Here is a 27,180-nt window from a genome sequence, read left to right as displayed (position 1 = left end):
TGCTTTAATGCGGAGATGCTCTCATCTTTAAGTGGAGTCAGTTCCTAGTTCCTGTGTTGCATCAACAAATTAATCCCTTGGATTAACTAAACATTGCTGATGCATAATAAACTCTATTTTAATCTGTTTTAGATGCAATTCAGGTTCACTCATGCTTATGATGGGGGGAGGAGAGGAAAAGTAAAGCAGAATAACTATCAAACACTTATTTTTTAATATTTTATTTTCAAATTTATCAAGACTTTCAGAATACACACATACAGACTAAAATAGCACCTTAGTCAAAAGGAGTGGGTTGTTGTAAGATTAATATTAAAACGAAAAAAAAAACATAAATAAATTCAACATAAAATAACAAGAGACAATGTAAACAATCCCAGTGTATTCTGGCGACTAATGGTGTATCAGTTCTGGCAAGAATCTGATTCATTGGTAAGGTGTCCGAATCTTCAGAAAAGATTTCCTCAGAGGAATCTTCAGAAAGGTGTTGTCGTCATTTCTGAGCATATGTGATCTTTTCAAGTGGAATGCAGCAAAAACCATCAAACTATGAGGAATTGTGAATCAGACTTCCATGTCACTGCTGCGCACTTCCAGGTCCTGCACAAAGCTGTTTCTAAAAACCTTGTTTAGTTTCTTAAATATTCACTAATGGTTGTAAGGTTCCCAAATAAGCAAATTTTTGGATCAAATGGGAATGTAAATCCTGTAAGTTTTGTCATGCTAATGAAGAATGTGGACAATGATCCTTAAAACTGACCCAAGAGACAGTAGTCTTTTTCCACTCAGTGGTTGTGACCACGATGATTTTTAGATTATAGATTAGATATTTGGTGATTTGGTGAAGAAAGCTAAAATGGATCAATCTGTATTTAGCCTTAATATCAGCAGACAAACTTTTTGGACATAATTCTGACCAAAGCTCTGCATCATGCACTGAAATGTTAGCTGTGCCGTTAACTCAAAGATGCCAACATTTCTATTTACTGCAATAACACACAGAACCTCAAAACCAGATGGTTTTATTGGTGTCCAGCCCAAGGACTAACACACTGAAAAAACATTTACATATACATAAAAAACTGGAATAATTTACCCATTAATATATAATTGTCATTATTTTAATGAAATTTAGTCATTTATATATTTATTTTTATTAGTATTTTACCTAAATGTATGCACAGTGTGTGTTTGCTTTAATGCATTAATGTACAGTATATGGATGTAATTTTATCGAGTATTATTTGCTGTATGTTGGAGTAGACAGCAGAATAATTAGCTGATTGCCATGGCATCAGCTATTTGGGATCCAAAGCAGAAACAGTGGAATAAAATCAGGAGAAGAAATAAAAGAAATACAGACAAAGCGAGCATTAAACTCACAGAACAGAAATAAAGAAACATAGCTGCTCAAATTAACATATAGATTAATAATATACACATGTCGATGGAAGTGCACATAAAGTAAAAGAAGAGAAACAACACAATCAGAGAAAAGCTGCAGTAACAAATGAACAAATGAATTTTGAGGTGCTGTTTCAGAAGCGGCCGCCACTTCACAATTGGAGTGTGCATGTATTTGCATTTTAATTGTCAGTGTTTACTGCTGTGTGTGTGTTCAGAGAGGAGGGAACTACATGATTCACTGTTTCTCCTTGTGTGTACTCAACATCACTCTGCCTCTCCTCCACCTCTGTGGTTTCAAACTCAAGCTGAAAATGAGGTTAAACAACGGTGTCATCTTTGCTTCAGTTTATCTAATTTGCAGTCTGTTGTTTGGGGAACAAAACCACCTATTTTGTTATAGCTCAGCTAATTTTTCAGCTCGACTGCTCCTCAGCAAACACACTTAACTCCTGCGCCGATGCCACCAACAAGTCAGGGTGGGGTCTTGCTCCGTTGCACAAGCATGGCAAGGCTGGACTGAGTCATATTACCCATGATGCTTCTAGTCTAGCCCAAGGTGGGGGGTGGGGTGTCCCTGGAGTCTCTGTCACTGTGCGGGAGACACCTCTGAGTCATCGCTGTCACCTGTGACATCACTGGAGCATCATGAGTAGAGGAAGAGATCCCCTGCTGTCAGAATAGCAATGAACTTCACATCTAACGGCCACAGTGTCAACATGTCACTGAGTATCAGTGGACTTTTTGATGCTGTTTCCTCCTGGCCAGTATTGACCCTCATCTTACAACATATTGATTAGTAACTCTTAGGGCTGCACAATTAATCACAATATTATCGAAACTGCAATATGGCCAAGCACAGTATCCAAATCACAGATAAAAGAAAAATGTCTACATCATACTAGCATTATAATGAAGCACTGTAGTGCTGCATAGATGTTTGTTTGGTACAAACCACAACAAATCTCACATCATCATGATTCTAATAGTTTGTTTTTTGTGAAAATGAAAATTGTGATGCAAAAATGATCATCCCCATATATCATATCACATATCACAATCAAATAATCTGTCAAAGTAATCACAATATGACTTTTTTTTGCCATATTGTGCAGCCTCAGTAACACTTTACAACAAGGGCAACAAGTTAAATAGTTCATATTAGTTATTAGTTATTTTACCCATTGATTTTTGATAAAGGTATCACTGATAAAATCAGCTTTCTCTTCATTCTCAGGCCTTTTGAAATTACCTTTCATCCCGTCTGGATCATCATACTTTTATTCTTTCCCATACATTGTCTTTATTACAACCTTCACTTTCACCACAGGATCAAACTGAACATCTGGATTTCCTCATATCACACAGGAGGAGCTATAAACAGTGAGAAATGCTCACCATCAGAGCAGCAGTTGTCTTGTTCATAACGGGCAATGGGGAAAAATGAGAAATGAAGAGAAGAGAGGAGAGAAAAATCGAGCGATGGTCCGTCGCATGGCTGCACTAAATAATGAATGAACACTAGTACAGCCTTATGAGGTGCCATGAATGTTCCCACAGCAGCTGCTGATCCATCATCAAGACGGATCGATGGGTCAACGTGAGCTTTGGGACAGCAGTGACTTTGAATATTACACACAATATGACAGTGATGGATCGCCCTCCTGCCTGGTGTTGTAATCCCACCGTCTGAACACCCTTTGGTGTCAGAAGGTGAATTGTCAGAAATCAAATTAGCTGTATATCAACCTTAAAGGGACAGTTCACCCCCAAATCAAATTATTTTATCATTTATTAGAGGATTTTTATGAGTGCCTCAGATTTCTTAAGACTGCCAACCAATAACTTGGACTTTCATTACTCGTAAACTGATCAGCCACTGTTTGTTTTTTTCATAAAAAAAATACATACAAAAAATTTAACAATTTCACGGAGGAACTATTTTCTTTCTACGCAGATTAAGTCCAGCAATTGAATCAGAAGGCATGTGTCTACTTGTGCACAGGATGTAAAGATTAACTGCATCCTCCTCGGCTGAGCTTTAATATTAACAGCACTGAGCTAGCTAGCTAGTAGCTGTTGGAGCCCTACTCACATCTTATAAATCTTACTGATGTTTGCCATCTTGCGGCAGCCCATAACATGCCTCAAAAATGAACGACAATAGAGACTGGGGCTTTGAAATTATAATAGGCCTATAGCCTAATAGCTGTAACTGGGTTTTCAGTGAAAACAGAAGCCATGTCCAACAGCTTCAGCTTAACGATAGCTTTCTAGCTAATATTTGACCAGCTAATAAGTTAACTTAAAAGACACATTCACCTACCTTTGTGAGTGAGACAGCTGTCTCATGTGTTGGCATCTGCTGGTCTGCAGTAGGTTGCCAAGTTTGTACTCTAGAAATCACTCAATCATGTTTCGGAAACATAACATAACTTCTCTCAATATCTAGAAAAAATGCAAATGTCTAACTTAAAAATCATGTCAAGTCAAAGTGAAATCCAAGTCAAAATTAAGCCAAGTCTTTTATCAATGTTAGTCAAATAGGTTCCTCAAGTCATCAAATTTGCGTCTAGTCTAACGAGAGTTAAGTGCCCTACCTCTGGTTTTTCAAAAAATATTTTTGAACACTTTCAGCACCAGAAGTCAAGTGCCAACTAGTTCCATTATATTCAAGTGAATCTCCAACTTACACCAAAACTATTCAGATGGATAAACAGCACTACAGATAAGAGGAAAAACATGTATCTTTGATTTTGGGGGGAACTGTCCCTTTAAGAGCGCTCTCTCTTCGTTGACTTCCTTCTCTTTCCCTGCTGTGAGAAGGAAAAGGTGTCAACAAACAGGCGTTAATATACATCTGTTGTGTCAAAATAGCATCGCTTGAACATTAAGGATCATGTAAGCGTGCTATGTGCACAGAAACGCTAGAAAATCATGAGTGCATCAATGGGTTGAAACTGCAGTAAACCTTCAGACGTGACTGAATGTGACACACAAGGTGTTGCATTTTAACAGCTTGGATACAAAGTCCAAAAGCCACTCATGTCAGCGTGCAGTTACATAAGAAAAGAAATGATTCCAGCTCCGGTTCAGATCTGTGTTTTTAACCTGTTACAAAGCTCACTGGGGAACATGCAGGTTGTCAAGATAAATACACTTCATCAAAGCAGCAGCAGCAGCAGCATTGTGCATGTGCATCAGCTAGACAACAAATCCATCAGAACACAGGCACCACATCATAAGCTCCATTTATCTTTCAAGTTAATTTATCACTTTTGTTTCCATGAAATGCCATGCCACCTTCATCTTAATTTGAATCGAAAATGTATCTGATCCGTCCACGGCGAGGCGGTTTTGATGCTCTCCACAGTTGCCAATAGTAACCAAAGCTAGCCAACAGCAAAATCCACTCAGGCAGTGAATGAAGCAGAGAGGTGTTGGAGGGTGGAGGGGTGTATTATATCACTGAAGATTACAAGGACCATTACAAGAGCTGTTGTCAATGAAAAGAGTGCTGCATCAATGTGATGCCCGGACACAGAATTTAACAGCAGTGGTCACGACCCAAATTCTACCCTCTTCTATTCTTTACATTGAATTTATTGTGTAATCTATGTTATGTAATTTTTGCATCATTGTGTGTTGTTTTTAGACCACAGGAAAGTGGTTATGTGGCTCTAAAGGGAATGTGCACCAAGTATATTTTCACAATTTACTGACCCAACAGTACAGTGACTTTGTGCAATAACTCAAATGTGCAATACTCATGTTACACTGGCATCAATCCTGCATTTATTTATTAATACTGCACATTTTAACCAACTAATACTCTAATTTATAATACTCTTGCATCTTATTCATAGACCCAGCATTAAACAGTGTCTATTTGTGCCTTTATAGACCCAGCATTATTCTGTCTATTTGCACTCAGATGAAAATAGTCACACAGCAGCCATTTGGCTATTTTCCCCCAGACCTCTATGAGCCATAAAGAGCAACAAAATCATTGCAAGGAGAAGGTTGTAGTGGATGAATGGGTCAAACACAGGACACAGGACAGCAAGGTTTTAGGTTTAGACAACAAAATTACTTGGTTAGGTTTAGGAAAGGATAATGGTTTGTTTGTTTGTGTCATGCAGGTGTAAATAGCCACATTGGCTATTCCACCCTGAGTGCAAATAGCATCATTGGCTACAGACACCTGAGTGTAGGCAGTAGCATCTTCATATTGTTGTGTATGCACACTGTCGTTATCTATTATGGAGTGTCTGTTTGCACACAACAGTTATTCAGCCATTCACACACAACCCCCTTCATCTAGCTATAAATAGCGACAAAGTTACTGTCAATAACAGGCTGCAGTGGGTGAATGGGTCCACTGTGGAACAGTGAGGTTTGAGTCTAGCATGAAGTTAGAAGTCAGTGTTAACTACATTTTTGGACTTTGCTGACTTATTATTACAATTTTTTTTTTCAATTATTATTTTCACCTTTTAGTCTATTTGCTTGGTAAACGAAACCACTTGGTTAGATTCAGGAAAAGATCATGGTTTGTCTCTGGGTGGGTATAAATACCCACAATCGCTATCTACACACTGGGTGCAAATAGTATTATTGGCTACAGTGCTTGTCTGCCATATATACACCTAGATGTAAATAACCACTGAGAGGCCTCATTAGCAATGCATATGGTATCTGCCTATATATTTTATTATATATACTTTACACTTGTCCTATATAAAGCATAAACAGTTATATTGTAGTATAATGCACATATTTTAGCTTACTTTTATGCATGTTTTCTATTTGATATATTCTTTATGCTTATAAACATGTCTATTCTAATGTAACCCAATCAATAAAGTCTTTCTGATTCTGATGTATTTGTAGTTTGTGAAAATTGGTGCTGACATGAAAAATCTGTTATGCTCTGCATCGCCCTGTAATTCCATCGTTTCTTAAGAGTCTAAAGCTTCATTCACACTACAAGCCTCAGTTCTCGACTCTGATTTATCTGATTTTTTTGGGTTGGCTGTTCACATTATCTTTTAAGTGTAGCCAATGCCATTATCAGATTCCAGCGAGAAATGATCGCTGTCATGAACTGACACTAATGTGTAAAACATCAATAACAAAGACTTAACATACAGCACACTGCTACACAAAAATGGAGGCCACTGAAGTATTTATTTATTTATGGTTTCATTTATGAGTTGATGAGCAGTGGAAGCCTGAAAATTCCTGAGCAGATGACGAGGATGAGGAGAAAGAGAGCCAGATTTTTAATTATGGCCTTCTGTGGAGCAATGGCAGCTACCTCTGTGCAGAGATGTGTATGAATGTGGAGTTGGAGCCAGGAGTGGAGGGATTGTGATGTGGATGGTTTCACAGAAAGAGATTTCATCCAAAATTTCTAGATGTCAAGGGCCTACTTTTAACTACATCTGTGACCGATATGACTGTTCAGACTGAGGCCACATTTTAAAAAATCAGATCTGTGTCTGGTACATGAAAGTGGCCCAAATCAGAATTGAAAAGATTTTATTTGCGCTGTTCACACTGTTATGAAAAACAGATCTGAGTCACATATGAGCGAAAAAAAAAAATCAGATTTGGTCCACTGTTGCCTGCCGTGTGGACGTAGTCTGTCTACAGGTGACATTGTGTAACCACATATTTCTCAGATGCCATTCACTGCCATTTATTAATGAGCTGACAGGTTTTCCTTTGAATGCAGAGGCTTCATCCTCCACTGATGCACCTGATGCATGCAGCACAAGCATCAAAGAAAGCAGCACAGGCCGTTCATGAATATCAGTCTGCATTACGTATTTGCAGTTCCTCTCTCCTCCGGGTGATGGCACTATCGGACCTGGGCGGAACTATTGGAAAAGGGGGCTGGATGAAATCCTGTTGGAGTCTGCCAATAATAGCTCGAGTTGGAGCGTGCTCGTAAGCTACTACAGAGCCACACTGAGGTCTCTGCGCGCATCGCACCGCACACTGCTGGGAACCAGGCGGACTGACTGACGGAGCCAAGTCTTCTTCCCTTTTCTGCCCGGGAAGAAACCACAAGCACACAGGGGAGGAAGGAGATCTGATAAGGCGTCGATTGCAAAGACAACACGGACTCTGGTTAATTCCTTTAGGTGGCATTAGACTCCTGCACAGCCCTATTAAAGGATCACACTCTGCTGGGCACCGCTCTCCTGCTTGTCAAACCCAAATCCTGAGTGTCCAACGCGCGTACCTGGAAGGACAAGCAGTTTGTTTGGTGTTTTCAGCTGGATTATCACTTTAAACACACACAGAGAAGTGGACAACCGACGCAGAAGACAAATCAAAGGATTACAATTGTTTACAAAGCTCTGCCCGGTTGTGCTGGCAGCGTCTGCATGCGCGTCTTCCTCTCCTCCGAGCGAAGTGCTGATAAATCTTCTCTGCCTGGACTTTGGAGCTGAGTGAAGGAGATTCCCGGTGAGCTGCACTTGACAGGAGACACCGACACCTACAAAAATCAGGGGAGCCCAGATTGATCCACCAAGGAGGAAGCTGACAATCCTGCGAAAATGCCCCTCGCACAGATCGCGGAGCCATGGCCCACAATGGAACTAGTGCAGCTCGAGACGGAGGTAATGCGAGGTGAAAAATACTGGTTTGCATGAATTTGTTTGACCGGTTTTAATTAGATCAGGTTCAGGTAAAGCTTAAAATGGCGAACAAGGTGCGTGTCCAGCCCTCGACTGAAGGTGTCCAACAGTCACCACTTTCTAAACACAGTGATTAAGAGTGAAGTTCCTAAAATGATTCATGCAGGGCTCATCAGTGAGGATTGCCTACTTGACCGGGGCAAGTAAAGTGCCATGTCATGAGAGTAAACTGAGCAAATCAAGTGGTTAAAGGTAACTAATTTTATTAAAAGGCAGAAAATGCGTTTTTAGCCCCTTCAAATCGAGATTTTCTACTTTCTCCAATTATTATCGTATTAAACTCAATATCTTTGGTTATGGACCGACTATGGCTCCATTTAACGAATATTTTAATTGTCGATTATTTATCTCTGCTTGATAAGTTGTTTGGTCCATAAAATGTGAGAAAATGGTGAAAAATGTTGGTCACTGTTTCCCAAAGTCCAAGTTGAAGACCTTAAACGTCTTGTTCTGTCCACAACCCGAAGATATTCAAGATTATTATACAGATTATTCAGTTTTTCCTTAATAGAAATATAAAAATAACAGTGATTAATTTAATAGTCGCTTCATGATCAATTAGTTGTGGCTGCTCTTTGTTAATTTGATAAATGGTAACAGTTGAACAGGGCAAGTAAAAACTGGACAATTTCTGACCCACTTTCCAAATAAAAAAATACATATATTTTAAGCTATACACACAGCTGGTGGTGATCTGACTTCATAAATAATTCATCATATATATCCTGTGTTTTAAATGAAGAATGAATTTTTAATCAGCGTGAGTCAAAATATGATGAATAGGCTGTTCATTTTCATGAGAACATGTCAGACTCTCAGGTCTTTGGAAACAGGGAGGCTATTACAGGCTATGATTGGCAGGCGTGACCGTCAGGGAGATGTTTCATTATTACATATTCATCTGAGACTTTTTCAATTGCCTCCAAAAGTAGCTTCTCAGTTAGAAACACTTCACTTTCTAGTCTTCCACTGGAGCTAGAGAAACTCAATTTCCAAGCTGAGAACCAGAGAGCAGACCTGGAAAATGGAAAGATTCATCAAAGCTGTCCGTCACTGCTCTCACCTGGAAAGACGTTTCCCTCTCTGTGTGAAGTCTAGGGCTGTGAATAGTGATTATTATAATAATATATAATAATATATAATAATAGGCGATTATTTTCACAATTAAATCATTTAATAAATTCTCCTACAGCCCAAAGTAACATCTTCAAATTGCATCTTTTGTTGAACAAACAGTCTAAAAACAAACAACTCTTCAGTTAATATCTCATATGACAAAGTAAAGGAGCATATCCTTTCATGTAAGAAGATGGAACCAACAAGTGTTTGACATTTTTGCTTAAAATGACTGAAACAATTAATGAATTATCAAAATAGCTGGAGTTGAATTGTTGCAGCTTCAATAAAGTGTTTTCATATACCGCATCACAAGAAAGTGGTAGGGACAAAATCTTCCAAGCTTATGTCGATCCTTAATGTACAACCTGTATGCCGATATGTTTTACATTTAAAATTTAATCATGTTTAACTTTAGAGCTGCAATGATTAGTCGATTAATTTGTTAGTTGTCAACTATTAAATTAATCTCCAATACTTTGTCAATCAATTCATCTCATTTTGAGTCTTTTTTTTTTTTTTTTTAAGAAAAAATGTCATAATTGTTGGATTTCAGCTCCTCAAATGTGAATATTTTCTGGTGTACTCACAATTCAATGACAGTAAACTGAATATCTTTGGGTTGTGGACAAAACAAGACATTTTAGGATGCTACCTTGGAGAGTGATCAACAATTATCACCATTTTCTGACATTTTATGGCCCAATCAATTAATTGATTAATCGAGAAAAGAATCAACAGCTTAATCGATTATGAAAATAATTGTTAGTTGTGAATTTAGTGGTGTAGAGTGCAGAATTGGTCCATTCTCACTTGATTTACAGTTTAAACATGCTGGCACCCACATCAGCGTCACACTGTTTAAGTGTGTGTATTTAATTGTGTGTAATTTTACTTAAACAAACACCTGTCTTGTCCTTGGTGTCTGGTTGCTACACAGCAAGTAGAGGAGGACGCTGTTGAGCTCATGCTCTCATAATGATTAAATGTATTCCAATTTTCTCATAATAAACCTCTAAAGAGACAGATCTGTGGCCCTAATGTTATTCTGATGCAGCATCGTTACTCAGGAACCCTTCAGTTGCCTCTTGAACAGACTGGTTGCTGAGTGAATGTGCAGCCATCACATCGTGGTTATGGTGAGCAGACATGTGAAAGCAACCTGTTCCACATTAAGAACTGTCTCTTTTGAATTAGTCCGCCAATGAAGCAAGTGAAACGAGCCTGTGATACCAGTGTTTTTTTTTTTTTTTTTTAATATGTCTAATCTCATAGATGAATAGTTCTGTGTGCAATATTACACAGTGTCCTCAGTCGGCTTTTACAAGAAGACATCACTTTGGGAATAAATGAGGCTTGTTTTTTTGATCTCTCAGCTTAGATTGCCTCTCTAGATTTGATGGGAGTGTGAATTTAATGGATGTTAAGATGAAGAAAAGGACTTGCAAGAAGTTAGTAGAAATGATTGCTGTTATACTCATAATTTGAATTTCTCCATGAAGGGTAGAACATGCCAGATTCGTCTGTTACGTTTGTAAAAGCAGTAATTGTTTGATTGGTTGTTTCTGATTGTTTCAAAGCGGTTACGTTTTAAAGCACCCACAACTTTTTACAATGTAATATTTAATGAGAATGCAGGTAAGGTAAACTCTCATTTTGTCATTGAGTCTTCAGTCTGCTCTGCTTGTGTGTGTGTAGCTCTCGCTGCAGCTCTCACAAACAAAGAGCAGAGAAAAGAGAGATTACAACAATGTTGTAGTCATTAGTCATTACGTTTTTGTGGAGTGCTACTGTCACGCCCTTTGTGTTGTTATTAGTTGGGGACTACGTGTTACTGCCAAACAAGAGGCTGACGACCAAAAACATCTTGATCTTGGTGGCCTGGTACCTCAGTTGATAGAGTGTTTGCCTCATGTGCTGCGGTTGTGCAGTGGCCATGGGTTTGACTCCCGCCCATGAGCCTTTGCTGCATGTCAGAAGGAAAATAAAATGCCAAATATTGCCCCAAAAATTAGCTAAGAAAAGCATCCAGCGATGGATTCAGCCCATTGTTGATAGATGACATAGTCGTCCAATCACCCAACTCTAGTCCATGCATTGTTTTTCTTTTTTAGGAGAATCCTGCATAATATGCCTTTATACTTGAAGCCTTATTCATGAATACCCAAGACAAGCTAATGAGTCTTGACTCATCAAGCTACTCATTAAGGAGTACCACCACTATTAAGAGAGCAGACATTATTGCTTGTTCAGATACAGTTGTTACAGTTAATTGCAGAGCAGACAAATGTTACTATCGGTGCGTATGATGAATGAAAAACCTGGTTCACGTTGGGTGCTTTAGAGGCGGTGTCATCCTGACTTGGTTCGTCACGCAGACAGCCTCCACTATTTACAGTATTGTGCAGCACATGAGTTGGCTGAGTAGCGTATCACAGCTGAACAGATGGTGGTGCAGAACCTGTGAAGAGCGCTAAGTTTGATGCTGCAAAAATACCCTGCCTTTGGTATGTGTACCGCTCACAACTCTCTGATAACCAAATTTGTGAGATCGTTGCTAAAAATACAGCAGGTGTTCATAAATATTAACATATGTTTGTAAGGAGGGTTTATTTTTGCTTTCACATGTCCGCCAAAACCCAGTATCTGTAATTGATTTGCCCACACTGGTCACTGCCACTCACATTGGAATCTGTGCCACTTATCTCTGTCACCAACCTACCAGCCAGCTGCACACTTTGAGACGCCTCAGGGCTCAGATTTATTGAGTAAAGCGAGTGAGGCTGGAGGCCATGCCAGTGAACATGTTGGTAGAGTCAAACTGGAGGCATAGCGATGGGAGTTTGCCTGCCTGGTCATGTGCACAGATGGGACAGACAGACCGACACACTTCTTGGTTGATTTTGAAAATAAAGAAACCTTTGTATCATTAAAAACACCATCTTGTCAGCGCAGGGTGATGCGCTATGATACGGCAGCTGATGTCTGTTTCCCCGCATCGCTCATTATGTGAGCACTCTTGTTTTGGAAGGTGTCATGAATGGAAATCAGATTAACGGCCTTTTGTGCTCCAAGCTGTGTCAAAGCAAGCGAGAAAGAAACGTGCAAATAGAGCTATTCAAAAAAAATGTTTGTTTGATTGAGCTCTTTTATTCATCACCAAACCACGTCTGCTATGAATTAACTTCTGCTCAGTGAATCATCTCTGATAAAGGCACTTCAGTAGATCGGTCCCATCCTGTCCCAGTTGAGTCACTACCACCTGTACTGGCCGCTGTCATTGCTGGGTTAATCAAGGTCCTCCAAAAGATCTGAATCATGCCTCTTTCAGTGGTTAGTTTCTGCAGATTTTATCTACAGGAATGCTGTATCCACATTCCTCCAAACCCCTCTGACTCTTAATCAAGAATCCTCCCAGTGCCAAACCCAAAACTCTGCTTCTTTTCACCTTTCAGGTTTCAAACATGATGAAACAGCACTGCAGTCATATCTTGGGGTCCACTATAGCTTAGAGCAGATACACTCAAATACAAGTTGTCAGAGATCCCAGAGAGTTGGACCGAGTCAGTGATATTTAGGTTATATAAGTTCAGGAGCAGGAAGAACAAAAAGCACAAACATTAATGGGGGAAGTGACAGCCCAAGTGACACTAATGAAAGTGTTCATTAGTTACTTGGCTGTTTGTGTTTTGTTTTTTCACTTTTCACTTCCACCATGTGGTGTGAGGGTCTTACAAGGCAGCAGAGGAAGATGCAGAAGGTTTTGCATTGTGTATATAGAAACTGCTTACTGTAGTTTTGCATGTATTATTTTAACCACAAGTCTTTTTTTTCTTTGCATCAGCTCCCTCTGAGCTTGCCTTTTACATTTACCACCTGAACTCCTATCTTCAACGACTGCGCTTTCTAGTGCCTGAAAGATTACAGGTGAGGTGGTGTGATAGCAATGTGCCACTCTCAGCTTGCACTGAAATTTAGATCCAGTTCTGAGCCTGCAGATTGAATCTCAGAGTCACTAACAATGCTTTTATAACCTCTTCGTATTTAAGAATACAGATGTGATTCTCTTGGATAGAAAGGGTAGAAAAAAACAGAGCAAACTATGAAGTAAAAATGTGTTTATATAGCAGGACTGTACAGGCCAGGACTTAAAGAACAAGGTTGTACAAGCCTGGAAGGTGGAGAGAGAAAGAGACTGGAGCTTTTTCAGTTCTTGCGTAACGCAGCCACGTAGAGGAGAAAGTAGGGTTAACAGACGGAATGTGTGCCATGTTTGCTAGCCAGGCGTGGTCAGCAGTGTGCACTTGAGTACTTGCGTTCATGCTTAAGTTCACATTCATACTTTGCTCTCTCTCTCTCTCTGTGTGTGTGTGTGTGTGTGTGTGTGTGTGTGTGTGTGTGTGTGTGTGTGTGTGTGTGTGTGTGTGTGTGTGTGTGTGTGTGAGCATGCATGTTGGCTTAGCTGCAGCTAATCAGGGTGTGACCTGCAGAACACCTGAGCAGGGCTGTGGGTGTGATGTAGAGCTGGGTAGACGTGTGATAACACAACATTTCGCTTGATAAGTTCTCTGGGAAAGTGACTCCTTGTTCCATTTGACTTTTAGACTTGGTTGCACTGACAAAGATTAATTTAACGTAAGATTAGTCCTAATCAGAGTTTTGCAAAACTAGATTTACTATCTCTACTTAGGAAATCCTAGTTTATTAACTGGAACCAAAACTAGATAGAGTTTAATCAAGATGGAGATAGTTGCATACACAAATTAAAATAAATAGATAAATTTGAGTCCTGTTAGGATCCAGTTAGTATAAAAAATGGAGGGAAACCGTCAACTTTTGGCTGCTCTGTATTCCGTGACCTAACTTAACATTGTATGTTAGCTAACCTTAGCTAAAACCTTAACAAAACATTACTTTATTTGCTAGCTAGCTAAATTGTCAAATTTAATCTAGGTTTAGTGTAAAAACTTGAGTGAGGTTTAGGAGAGACGCAAACATTTGTTTCACATGAAAAACAGAAAAAACAGTTGCAGCTGCTCCTGTTGGAGCTACTTTGTTCCTGCATTGGCACAAAGACAATATGTGAAATTCAATACTAACCTTCATCATCACAGTATTTTCAGTATTGTGAAAACAAACAACCAGTGTTTATTTTATATTAGAAATACACAGCAAGTTTCCGTCATATGTTTTCTTCATACAATACCATATTCTAACTGTACAAAAGAGGGGTCTTGGGAGAGTTTTAACTCTCACACAGTGCATGCTGGGAAGTCTGCTAATATGCAGTGCAATAAATAAATAAACATTTATTTGGTTGTTTCTTTTACTAAATTGCACATAAAAGAAAATAAGTTGGTAAAAACAGAGGAAATTGATCCAGTTTTATGTTTAGAAAGTAAAATATTTCAGCATTACTCTGCAACTCTTGATGTAATAATGTGTTTTTGTAATGTTAAGTGACTAATAAAGGCTAATTATTCATTTTATTGAATAAGAAATTGACTACATGTCATATGAACAACAGATATAGATTTTTCCAACCTTTTTTATAGTTCTACAAACTATTAAAATATATGCTACGTGCACAATCTATGTGTTGTTAATAGGTCTTAAACTAAGTAGTTATTTAGTAAAATTAACTCAAAAATCAGAACTTGTTGACAATCTTACAAGGGATAAGTGCTTGTATCAGGTGAACATAAAGTTTTTATATCTTTTTGACAGTCCTAATGTTGTGAGTTTGGATTTACACAGTAGAGGCATATTTGCAGATTTGGTGCAGTTAAAACCAGTTTTCATCTCCTTTCACTTTATTGTGGCTGATGTTCAGGAGAAACCTGTCAGCACACACTAAAAAAGACGGATAGAAAGAGCTTTTGTCCATTTTCTGGCACTGACCAGAACGAGGACATTAGTAACGTGACCTGCTGTCAATAACTCGCTGGCAAGTGAGATTACAAGAAATTTAGTCAGATAGGATTACAGGCACAGACAAAAGAACGGTGATTGTGTTTCTTAGTTGCCTAGTTACAGGGCAGTGCTGCTCTAATCACGCTGTTAAAACACAGATTTATCTATCAAACACGTACAGGAACAGCGGTCTGAGATTGTTTACTTTGTTTAATCATATAGCAGTCCTGTGAGAAATTAAAAGTTCTGCCGTAGTCTGGCTCGCTTAATAGGTCAGCGTGTAAATATGTTTACAGCCTGCTTTTGGCAGCCTGTAAATCTCTTATAGTGAACATGTGTGCGTGTGTTTATTCACACAGTATGATTCACACACTGGCTTACATTGTTTTGGAATCATGTTTGTTTATTAATGCATCAACAGCATATTTATATTAGCTTATTTATTTATGTGGCTGTCTGTGTGCACCTTCATCATTTCTTTGCCTCCGTGGCACTGACAGCAGTGGCTGGAGGCATTATGTTTGCAGATTGTTCATCCATCAGCATAATATCTCAAGAACACCTTGACAATATTTATTCAAACTTGGTACAAATGACCACTTGGACTTGAGAATTTGATGGTCAGAGGTCAAGATCCCTGTAACCGCATGTCCGACGTGTTCTTGAACGCACTATTTGAAGAACGCCTCGACAGATTTTCATCACATGTGCCACAAATGTCCACTTGGGCTGAATGATTAACTCAGTAGAATTCTGAGGTCAAAGGTCAAGGTCACTGTGACCTCAAGTCTATGTCATTTTCATGAATGCAACATTTCAGGAAAGAATGAATACAATTTCTTAAAATCTGGTAAAAACGTCCACTTGAACTCAAGGATCAACTGATAATTTAAAGGTTAACGGTCAAGGTCAAAGAACAGGCTTCAACAAGAAGGCTTGCCTGCTTTCCCAGGGCAAGTAAAATACCATGTCGGGCAAGTAAATCAGGCAACTTACTTGCAGAGTTGGGCAAGAGGTAAAAAATAATTAAACTATTTTTTTAATTTGTAGATTGTTCAAGTAATTTTTCATTCATTCATTTTTAGCTATTTTTTCATTTTTTTTTCTGTTTTCAGCCCCTCAAATGGGAGGAGAAATCCTGCTTTTCTTTGTTTATTTTCAAATTAAACTGAATATTTTTGTGTTTAAGACTGACAAGACGAGACATTTAAAGACTTGTGAAAATTGGAATGGACATTTGTCACTATTTTCTGACATTTTAGATGTTTTAGTTTTAGATTAAACTTTAGTCTTTGTTGTTATTTAAAAACAGCTAATAAAACAGTTTGTACAGGGACAAGTAAATATTGACTTCAGGCAAGTAGATTTATGAACCACCTGCTCAACTAGGCAAGTAAAAAAAAAAAAAACCATGAACTCTGCAAAACATGTTTTTTTCCCCCTATAACTCAAGCATTTATATCCTTATTATGACAAAATGTCACACAGATGTCTAATCGGATAAAATGATTAAGCGATAACATTTTAAATTTGCAAAAGGTCAAAGGTCAACATCACTGTGACATCATGTTCATCTGCAAAAACACATGAAGCTCTGTGCCGGTCCTCTGGCTTCTTCTGTTAACAATAGTCTGTCAGTAGTGAACAGCATGTGTCTCACTGGAAGTTATTCACTTGAATCATTCTTAATAACTTTTATAAAATTAAATTATTCAAGACTTCACTAAATCTGTTATGTGAAATCATGTTTGATCATTAATGTATCAACAGTGTATCTACATTAGATTATTTATTTATATTTAGCATATTTATGTTGCTGTCTGTGTTTGTGTGTGTGTGTGTGTCTGTGCTCTCATTGAGGAAGCCCAGGGGAGGGAAAGCACCATTAACTGGGCCACTTGGATCAGCCAAGCAAAGCTAATGAGGTTGAAATGTGTTGAGTAGCAACGTCGGGAAGGCATGGCTGACCACACACACGCATACACACACAGTCAAGACAGTTAGGATTCCCGCCACTGGTCGTCCTCATCATACAAAGCCAGCTAGACGAACCTCACCGATGGAATATGAGATGAAAGGAAGGAAAGAGCCAGAACGTGGTGTTAGGTGGGAAGATTTCACTGTGCGTTCCTGAAAGTGAGATTAAATCAGTCTGCAAACCCACTCATGACAACACACACTTCACTTCCTCTCGGCTTTCTTTAAATTACCACCTCTAAAACACATCTGTGCTCGACTTCGGGCTGCACTCGGCCACTTAATTGTTTCCATTTCTCCCATGTCACCTCACATTACCGCTCGTAACAGCTTTTATGACTGGCATAGTTTGGCTAAATTAAATTGCCTTCCTCGAGATCATGATTAAAGTCCAACCAGATGAACTGTTGCTCAGTAAAAACTCATGGCTCATCGAATTTATAGCTGTTGGTTGTTGCTAGAATGAAACCCAAAGCAGAAAATAAGGAAGTGCATCCAGCTGCCAAACACATCCAGTCTCGGCACAGAGGAGAATGTGTTGCGAGGTATCACTGCGACAGTAAATTCGATCCACAGTCTGTGTTCTTTCTGTTCAGAAGGTCTTTCTTTTCTCGTCAGTATACATGAGCCCAGCAGAGCGGTTTGATTGTTAAGGCCGCTGCTTGTCATTGTGTTGACTGCCTGTCTTATTTTGTGGCGTCTAAAGGAAGAGGAAGAGGGAAGAAAGAGGGCACGGAGGAAGTGTACAAGCTCAGGGTCGCCCCTCCGCGATGGAAAAACAAAGCAAAAAGCGGAAAAAGGAGTGGAGTTGTTATTTAGGGTGTTCTCACACTTGGCCAGAATACTGAGACTTCTGAGCCAGGAGAGTCTCTTTGATCAGTGGACGGGGTCAGTTATCATCACAGATTTATTTTCACTTGTTTCAGAGGTATGACACTATACATCACTAGAAGCCCACTCCGCTGCAGGTTATTGTTCTAGCCACACGGGAAGTAGTCAGCCGGTGAAAACAATTGTGTAATCAACAGTTGTGTAGCAAGTCTTCTGTGGTTCTTCTGTGTAGTTTTGTCAAGTCTGAGAAAGTCATTCAGAAGGGCAAACCGCTGCAGAAAGTCTACATTACAAACTGAAGTGAAGCGAAAGACATGGGGATTCAAAAGGAAGGGTCTGATGAAAGACACTATTAAGCTGCATTATGGGAAGTGTAGGATCCTGTGTTTTGAAGTCAGGACATCTCAGCCTCTGCTGCTTCGATTTTGATCTGTCTCTGATGTTTTGAAACCATATTTTGTAAGAAAGAAGAGGCTTTTATAATTTTATGACTGGTCACACTGACAAGGTACTTGGTTGAAAGCGAGCCCTCTGAAATATTATTTATTTATTTTTAATAACCAAACAAAAAAGGACCCCTTAAATACACCACAAAGTCTCTAATAAGGTTGGGCAGCGTGTTAAAATTTCTCAACCGACAACTGTCAGTCCATCAATTATAGATATATTAACATAGATGTGTGTGTGACCAGCAGGTTGGCTCTGTTACATCTGCTATGTAGGTGTGCTATGTCCACTTATAAACAAAACAAACTCACAAGGTGGCAAGAAAGGAAATATTCCCACACCCATTTCTGTTAATAAACAGAAAAATGTAACTGTAACAATTAAGACGCACTTAATTGCCTTGTTAACTCACATACAGACAGAAAGACTAAATAAAACTCTACAAAATCAGCTTGGTGAGTCTTTCTACTGTTCCAACAACCACCAACTCTGGTGTGGTTGAAATAGATTTCTTAATTCAAAGCGTTGGATGTGAAAATATTCTGGCTGGACAGGCTGTTTTCCTCTCACTCGTCCTCCGGCTCAGTGGGTGTGTGCTGTGACACTGAATGAGAGCACCGCTGAGTGGAGGCTCTCGCTCTGCAGACCATTATGTTAGCCAAATAAAATGAAACAAAACTCGCCAAACCAAAAATATTGTTCCAAAAAAGAAAATATGGTGATGGACTCAGTCACCAATAAATTTGCCTCTAATTTAATGCAACACCTGGTAGTATATGAATAGAGTAACAAAACTACATGTCTAAGTACAACAATCTTCTTTTGGCTGCTCCTGTTAGGGGTTGCCACTATAGATCTGATTTATGATTCACATATTATACTAATATTCTGAGAATGCACAGACCTCTGCATCCCCAGTGGCTGAGTTGTCTAACTGCAATGATCATACAAGATGTAATTGTCTGCACTTGACCAATACTTGTATTTGATATCCATTATGTGGCTGAGATGCATGCAGGGCTGCTTTTTTCAACTGACTTAAAAAGCGTTTTTTTTACACAGAAGCAAACTCTCAGGTTAAATCGTCTGGGGTGAAAAAGTGAAAATAAACTCTTGTTGTTCAAAATGTGACGTTCTGTAATCTTCACACGATCAAGTCCTCTCTAAATGCATGAGTCAGCTCGACATCCCATCTTACTGATGTTGTATTTTTCCTCCCGTGCCTGTCTGGCCTCTGAAGACTTGTGTAGACAAGTGATGCTAATTTGACTTGACATCATAATGGCTCCTGCTTTTTAAAAATTACATCACAGGTATCTCCTTCTCTGTCTCCTGCTTATCATTCCCCTTGTTGCTCTTCTAGCGTGTACCACAGACCGAGACACATCTAATCATCTCATCTAATCTGAAATCCTGCTGTATGTTCAGAGTTAGCCACCTGCCTCTGCTGCACTGGACAACATATTGGGTTTCCGAACCGGCTTGTTCTGTGAACCATTGTTTAACAAATAACAATGATTACCCTTTTCAGTAAGACTAACCTGCTGGGGACGATGGATGTGTATTTGTGTGTCAGCCCAAGATTATTAGGTTTGCCAGCCTGGGAGCAAAGTGCTGGATACAATGGACTGAAGCCACCCACACAGTCTTGCAAATATTCGCTCTCTCCCTCTCCTTCTGTGTCCCTTCTTCACACACACACACACACACACACACACACACACACACACACACACACACACACACACACACATGGTATATGCACTGTGACACACTCTGACTATTTCTCTCTTCTGCTTTCTTGACAGAATGGGCAGAGCACCACTGAGGATGGAGTCACACCTGCTGTCAAGGTATATGGCATCTCTGGAACTCACACATATACAAATGCAAAGACACACTTACACAAATACACACACACACACACAAATGTGACTCAACATTCATGCAGCTTAAAGAGACAGTTCACCCCAGACCTCGTTAACGAGAGGCTCATGCTTGCGATACCGCGGGATCCAAATATTGATGGCGTATTCCTCCTCGGCCGAGTTTTGACCTCTCATCCATGAGTAGATGCACGCTTCCCTCTGCGTGGTGATACAGTTGACGGTTGTAGTTTGGTAGAAAGAAAGTAACTCCTGCATGAAACTGCTTACTATAAACCTCAGTTAGGGCAAAAGGGTGACAAGTTCAACCTTGCAGCTACTTGCAGTGCGCCGTTCTGCAGGATTCTGAAAACCTGGTAGTCTGCACTAATGCTGCTAGACTACTCTCTGTGCTTCAGCTGTAATTGCCAGCTGTTCAGGCTTTTTCTGGAGCTAGATATTATTTGCAGTGTCTTGAAATATGAATGAACATAGTGGTAGTAAGTTACCTACTACAATTGCATTTCTAGTATTAATTAAACCTAAAAAGTGTGTCTAAGGGGGGGAGTTTAGTGAGAGGGAGCGAGAGAGAGAGAGCACACAGCTGTGGGTCATCAAGGTACACACTGAAGAAGTTGAGGGAGCGCTGGTGGCGAGAAAGCTTGTGAATCAGAGAGAGAAAATGCTATTTTCTGATTGTTTCACAGTGATTACAATTAAAACCTCCACAAACTCCCCAGGTGCACAACCCTGTAGGTTATTGCCACAACACCTGTTTCTGTCTGAATGTGCCCTTAAGTTTTGTATCATAGAGACATGGCTGTTCTTCAGACAAACCAATTTAAGTGAACTGACAGTTTGTAACTGATTTGACCAGCTGAATTTGTTATGAGCTGATTGAATATTGAAACAGGTGACAGTCACTGGTGACTCAACAGGCTGAGTTGCAGGCGACACTATCTGCTGGCTTGAGTCGAGCTGAGACGGACCAGTTCACACCACTACAACTTTTTCCTGCAGTTTTTGGAAAGAAAGGTTTTGTCTCATTGTCAATATTTGGTCTGAACTGGACTTGAGTAAACAAGTCGTGATTTCTGGAAAGAGACGTGTTGACTTTCTCAATTTATTTTTTGGCCCTTTGAGCAGCACAAGCTGAGTGTCATCTAGCTCCATTATATTTGACAGAAGTCAGACATCTCTACGATATCTCCAAAACTCTGCAGCTCATACCAAACCAATCTAGATAGATAAATAGCACTACAGTCAAGAGGAAAAATATGTATTTTGGGTGGAGATCTGTCCTTTTAACATCCCATAAATAAGACGTGAGACATGGATACAACTCCTGCATAGAATTCTTTGGCTTTTGATTGTGCTTCTCTGTGAAAGGCAGCAGCAGAAGGCAAAATTCCTTCAAAGGGCAAATTCTTGTGTGAATCTTCACTCTGAGCCATTTCCGAGGAAAACAAACCACGTGTCCTCACAGATGTGTGACTGTGCGTTGATTTATTCATTTAGCAATTGAATTGACAGGCCTCAGAGGACATTAGCCGGCTGGAGTTTAATGTGTTGAATACTGTCTGAGTGAGGTTGATCGAGCCACAGCCCGGCCACTGTGTACACTGAAGTGTCTGGGTCAATATATAATAGGACCATCATAGTTTTACCCATGCTGCATGTCCTCATGTGTCCTGTTCACACGTCATACAGAGACAGACGCACGCAAGCTTGCATGTACAAAAACAAACACAGTGAGAATCATCGAGTCAGCCCTTTTCCTGCCTCCTGGCTCGCCTCCGCGCTGTATTGTCCGGCTCTGAAACGTGATCCTGTTTCCTCCTGTAGACTATTGCTGTCCAGCCATGTACCAGAGGACAAGGAAGTGTTCCTTCTTGCCTGGCCTCTTTTTTTTTTTTTTTCAGTCCCGGTTCTCGAGGGGGATAGAGTCTGAAGAGCATTTCGTCTCTTCTTTCAGTTCAGAACAATGTGCTGTGACCGAGGGAGAGCTGAATACGCTGGATGAGAAAGAAGGGTTTCAGTCAAAGGAGTCGCAGAGGCCGCACTGGTCAACCAGCCATCAACGTTTGATAGCAAAGGCCAAAAAGACACAGGCTTCTCAGCTTATATCGCACTTAAAATAATGCATCTTCAAAATAAAACAAAAGACAACTGATTTTTAATAATATAATTAGGATACTGGGTTAGTATGATTTCAAGAATAAATTGAAATGACATGGCAAATATGTCCAAAAGTACCTATTTTTTTGTGAAAAAACAAAACTTAAATTATTTATTTTTGTTTTATTACAGTTTTCTCAGAGTCATTATCTTGGACAACTTTTTTCCTCAAGATTTTACACTTATCTCTTGATTTGATGCAATCACAATACTTTGGTGCCCATTCAGTATGTATAGTGATTCTACAAGTATTGCGATTCAATATTAATTGCTTTTTTTTAAACACTATGTCATGGGAAAAAGTTGAATCACAAACTTGTAGAGGCTGTATATCATGAGTCATGTTTGCAAAAACAATGCACATCACATGTCAGTCAGTCTTTGAGTTTTATTTCAGCAGCATCATTTCTGTACTGCATATAAATGTAGTAAGTAAAATAGTTAGTTGGTTAGAAGTTGTGCTAAGTTACTGCTGATAAAATGTAACCCTTCCCAATTTTGCTGCTTCATAATAAAAGCCTTTAAATAATGGAGGACTTTTATTGTGAAGAACTGTGGGAGCTTCAACTCCAGGACTGTTTTTTTTGTAACACTGGTAACGTGAAGCCAGAGATTGCTGTGTCACTGAACACAGAAAAAGCAGCTTGTCATGACAGAATAATAACAGAAACACTGACTTTTATTGTGACATTGAAGCTGGATTGATTACATCATGGCAGATACCTGATCCACATAACAAGGTCAGTACTGGCTTTGATTGGTACATCCCTAATCATATCATCACAATACGACTCTGTCAGTCGATAATATTTAATTATCGCTCCAGCACGTGTAGTCCTGTCATTATGTACATTATATGTTGTGTTAATTGATTGAGGAGTATTCTAGTAATCTGATCATTTATGTAATCTTGTTAATTAGGACGTCCTCCTAACAGACTGCTGAATTTTCTGCCTGTGCGTCCACAGAGGAGTAGAAGCTCGTGTTTCTCAAACAAGGACACACAGCGGGAGGTAGCACAATATGATGATGGATTTTTAGGTACATATGACTCGATAAGAAATATATTCTCACACTTGGGCATCTGATGGTTGCCGTGGACGGGGGTAGACCTCGTCTCCAGAGCGTTCTGGCACCATGCAGCCAGGGCAGTTGAAACCAGCGATCGATGGCGAGCTGCAGTTTAAAGGCTGGGAATCTGATAATGGCTGCTGTTATCTACTCTAGCCATGGGAGTTACCTGGCTCCAGCAGACCTAATAGGAGGTGAGAGCGAGAGGGAGGAGGGGATGATTGAGACTGAGGGGGGGGGGGAGTGGCTGCCCTGCTGCCTGAACTGATGTTACAACCTGAAATAAGCTTTAAAACAGTAAATTATCCTCAGCATTAAGGTGTGTGTGTGTGCGCAGTGTTTGGGGGCACTGAGGTTAAGTCAGTCCTCTGTCCCTGGAGAAGACATCCACAGCACTAATGAGCCATCTTCTGTCTGCTGACTCTTCATATGGTGCACAGATTGGTGAATACACAAGAGCTTATTACTCTGCCGCTGGTGCTGTTCTTGTCCCTCCCATGTTTTTCTGAGCCATTAGCCTGAAAGTAAAGGTGACTGCTGGAGGCAAAGCACCCTGACAGGGTTTTAACCCAGTAAATGTTGTTTTGTTTTTTTTTTGTTGTCTGTTTTAAGACGGGGGACACACAAAAATTTATTTAATTTATTTATTTTTATTAAGTTTGTCTATTTATTTTTTCTTTTATGTCGGTCTGTCCCACAAGAGAAAATCGAAAATTAATCGAAGCTGTTGCAAAATGATTGCAATAATATTAAATGAAGATTAAATAGGTCTGGATGATATAAACAAAATCAAATATCTCAATGTTTTAGACCTGAACACCTCAATATAAATATTTATCAATATTGGACAGATTAGTGTTCCTGTTCTGCTCCTGTATCTAGTTTCATATCACTATATTACTAATTCTCCTCACTTGAGCTGCTCAAAACCTTTTTGACATGCAGCCCTTTGATGATGGGTTGCAAGGAGATATTGCTTCATAATAAGGCAACATAAGCGAGTTCAGAGAGCACAAGTTGTTTTCTTAGAACTGCTTCTTTTGTCAATCAATTTACAAGAGAAGTGAAATGGAGAAGTTGACATTTCAGATGCGGAAACCAGACAGTATGTTTGCTCAATAAATTACTTAAACTATTCTTTTTTTTTTTCAATTAATTAATTAATCAATTAACGTGTACTCTTATACTGAAGTCTGAGCCGAAGTCCACCCACTGAATAATTTTGAAAAAATCATCAAAAGTGGGAAAGGGGCACCTTTTTTAAATGACATGTATTAGATTTTTATGTCATTATTGGTCTTGCAAAGTTCAGGATCATTTGAAGGTCCAGTGTGTAAGATTTAGTGGCAGTAGTTTGTCCAGTCTAGGCTACTGTAGAAACAGGGTGGCCCAATGGAAGAAGACCCCTGTCCTCTGTAGATATAAATAGTTCATTCTAAGGTAATGAAAACACTACACTTCTTATTTTCAGGCAGTTATGCAGTAGTGAAACCATACTTATGAATATTATATTTAATTTCTACCAAATTCTGCCAATAAACCCCTGTAATTCTTCACACTGGATTAGATTAGATGGCGTGTTGAGCCGTTTTGTGTGTTTCATCCATTCATTCACACATTGTGCAGTACTCCTTTAATCAACTTACTGTGTGAGCACTAATGAAAGTATCAATGTTAGAAGTGAAAAGACAAAACCAACCATTTCTCATTTTATTGCACATTTCTTAGTTTGGCTTTTGCCCAGCTTTCATCATCTCTGTGCAGTTTTTTAAAAAAAAGATAAAAACTTGAAAAGATTCTGGTGTGACGGCAGCAGAGTAGCTGTTAACAACAAATGGCCTCTGGAGAGGTGTATCGATGGGATGATCAGACTGCAGAGCACACTCACCTAAGAGGCCGCTCATCCGATGTGTCTCGTCACATCACAGGGGGATGATATTACCCAGCAATTTACTCCCTGGCAATAAGCCAGGCTGACGATGATCTGCTCCACCACAAGTGTGGAAATTGGCCTTTTTTTTCGAGCAACAAATCACATCAACCTCGTTGCCCTTGAGAGGGTACCTGGGAGAGCGATTTGTTCAAAAAGTTGAAACAATGGATGTGACAGCCTCTTTTGTGCAACAGAAAGGTGATTTTGGAGGGGGAAAAAAAAACAATCCATATGTGGCGAGAGTTCAGCTGTGTACCACGGGACTGTCAAAGGAAAGTGACAATTATGTTCCTAGCGGGCAAAAGTGACCTTACATGAGAACACGAATCGGGCCAGCAGCCATGTTTGGACCTCTAGGAACGAGTTTGTATGATGAGGTTGCTGCTGGTAGCAACAATTTCTCATCCATTGGTTAACTTTACCTCCTCAATTTTGAAAGCAAAAAACACAGCATTAATTCTCTGTTTTCAGCTTCTCCGATGTGAAAAATTTGCTGCTAAATGTAATTGAAAATGAAATATCTTTGGTGGTTGACAGTGCAGGATATTTAATGACATCTCTTGGACTCTTGGGAAACTGATTTCCAGTATTTCTGTCTGATCCCTTTTTAGACTAAATGCTTAAATGCTTTGTTGATCGAGAAAATAATCATAAGCCCTAATCCCTCCAGCCGTCGGCCTTGGCCAATGAGAATGTGTGATTTTTTTTTTTTTTTTTTCACAAGAACAACAAATGCCAGTCAGCAACATCACAGGGAGAGAGTAGTGCTTATTACAAGATGGCCAAACCCAAACAGAAGTATCCAACTATTGAATATTTTCAAGAGACAGAAAATTAATGGCCCACTGCAAAGCCTAATACATCATATTGTTCCTCCATCAGCGGGAAAACAAGCTTGCTAATTGAAGGAAGCGCATCATTTACATCCACAGAGCTGTTAAAAGGAAGAAGCCAGCTTTTAAACAATCTGAGGAGGCAGAGGCTGTCCTGGCAACATTGTTTACTTCTTCATCAAAAACAAAGAACCATTTTCAGCTCTTCCTCGTTTGTCAGTCATGATCAGATCAGAGCGGTTTTAGATCTAGAGATGCAGCGAACTACAGACCTGATGAGGCTCGCAGGAGATAATTTACTGAGCCTGTTGTAATTTAGACAACCGAGTACATCAGCTTGCCTTGCTAATGAAGCATTGGTAGTCTCTCATAGTTAATTGTGTCATGCTTTGTTAGTGAAACTGAGTCACTTGTTCCAAATGAAATCGTCTTACCTGTCTGTGTGTGTGTCTGTGTCAGGAACAAAATGTTTGTTGTAATACATAAAACCCCTTAAAATGTTATTTTAATTATTTAAGTGTTTATCTATGTCATTATCTATTCAAGACTAATTAAGCAAACATTAAAGTTGAGTTTTTGGAAAGAAAAACATGCTCATAAACTCAGTAATTCTCTTCATCAGGACTGTGTGGGTGTTCTTTGATGCGATTTGACTGACAGCAGCCCGGGAACATAAGCAAACCACCCACCAACTGTCATCAGATTTAGAATTAAAGGGATAGTTCGGCGAGTTGTATGAGGTACTTATCCATGGTCGGTGTATTACCTGCATTGTATAGCAGTCAACATGTCCCCCATTTGGAGAAGCAGAGAGGGACAGCAGCACAGAAGCTAAGCCACGAACTGTTGTGGACGGAGTTTGTAATCAAAGGCACTTTAGCCACTTAAAAAAAGGTCCA

At 39.5% G+C, this 27,180-nt stretch overlaps 1 protein-coding gene across 2 annotated transcripts in view; it reads left to right on the top strand.

Moving 5' to 3' along the window:
• Positions 1-27,180, top strand: part of rps6ka1 (ribosomal protein S6 kinase a, polypeptide 1) — a 79,588-nt gene that overhangs the window by 4,888 nt on the left and 47,520 nt on the right. Inside the window, exons 1-2 of one of the 2 annotated variants that reach the window (XM_084742773.1) lie at positions 7,367-8,039; positions 20,210-20,254. In XM_084742773.1, the coding sequence (XP_084598899.1) occupies positions 7,977-8,039; positions 20,210-20,254 (108 nt within the window). In that variant the 5' untranslated portion in view covers positions 7,367-7,976. Of the gene's footprint in view, positions 1-7,366; positions 8,040-20,209; positions 20,255-27,180 lie in introns of those variants that run through there. The other variant, XM_084742771.1, reaches the window with a different exon arrangement.

The sequence above is a fragment of the Lutjanus erythropterus genome, chromosome 18 (assembly GCF_056507025.1).
Source record: "Lutjanus erythropterus isolate fLutEry1 chromosome 18, fLutEry1.hap2, whole genome shotgun sequence".
Classification (NCBI taxonomy): Eukaryota; Metazoa; Chordata; class Actinopteri; order Lutjaniformes; family Lutjanidae; genus Lutjanus; species Lutjanus erythropterus.
The sequence above is the reverse complement of the archived record's forward strand: the minus strand, read 5'-3'. Positions and strand labels throughout refer to the sequence as shown.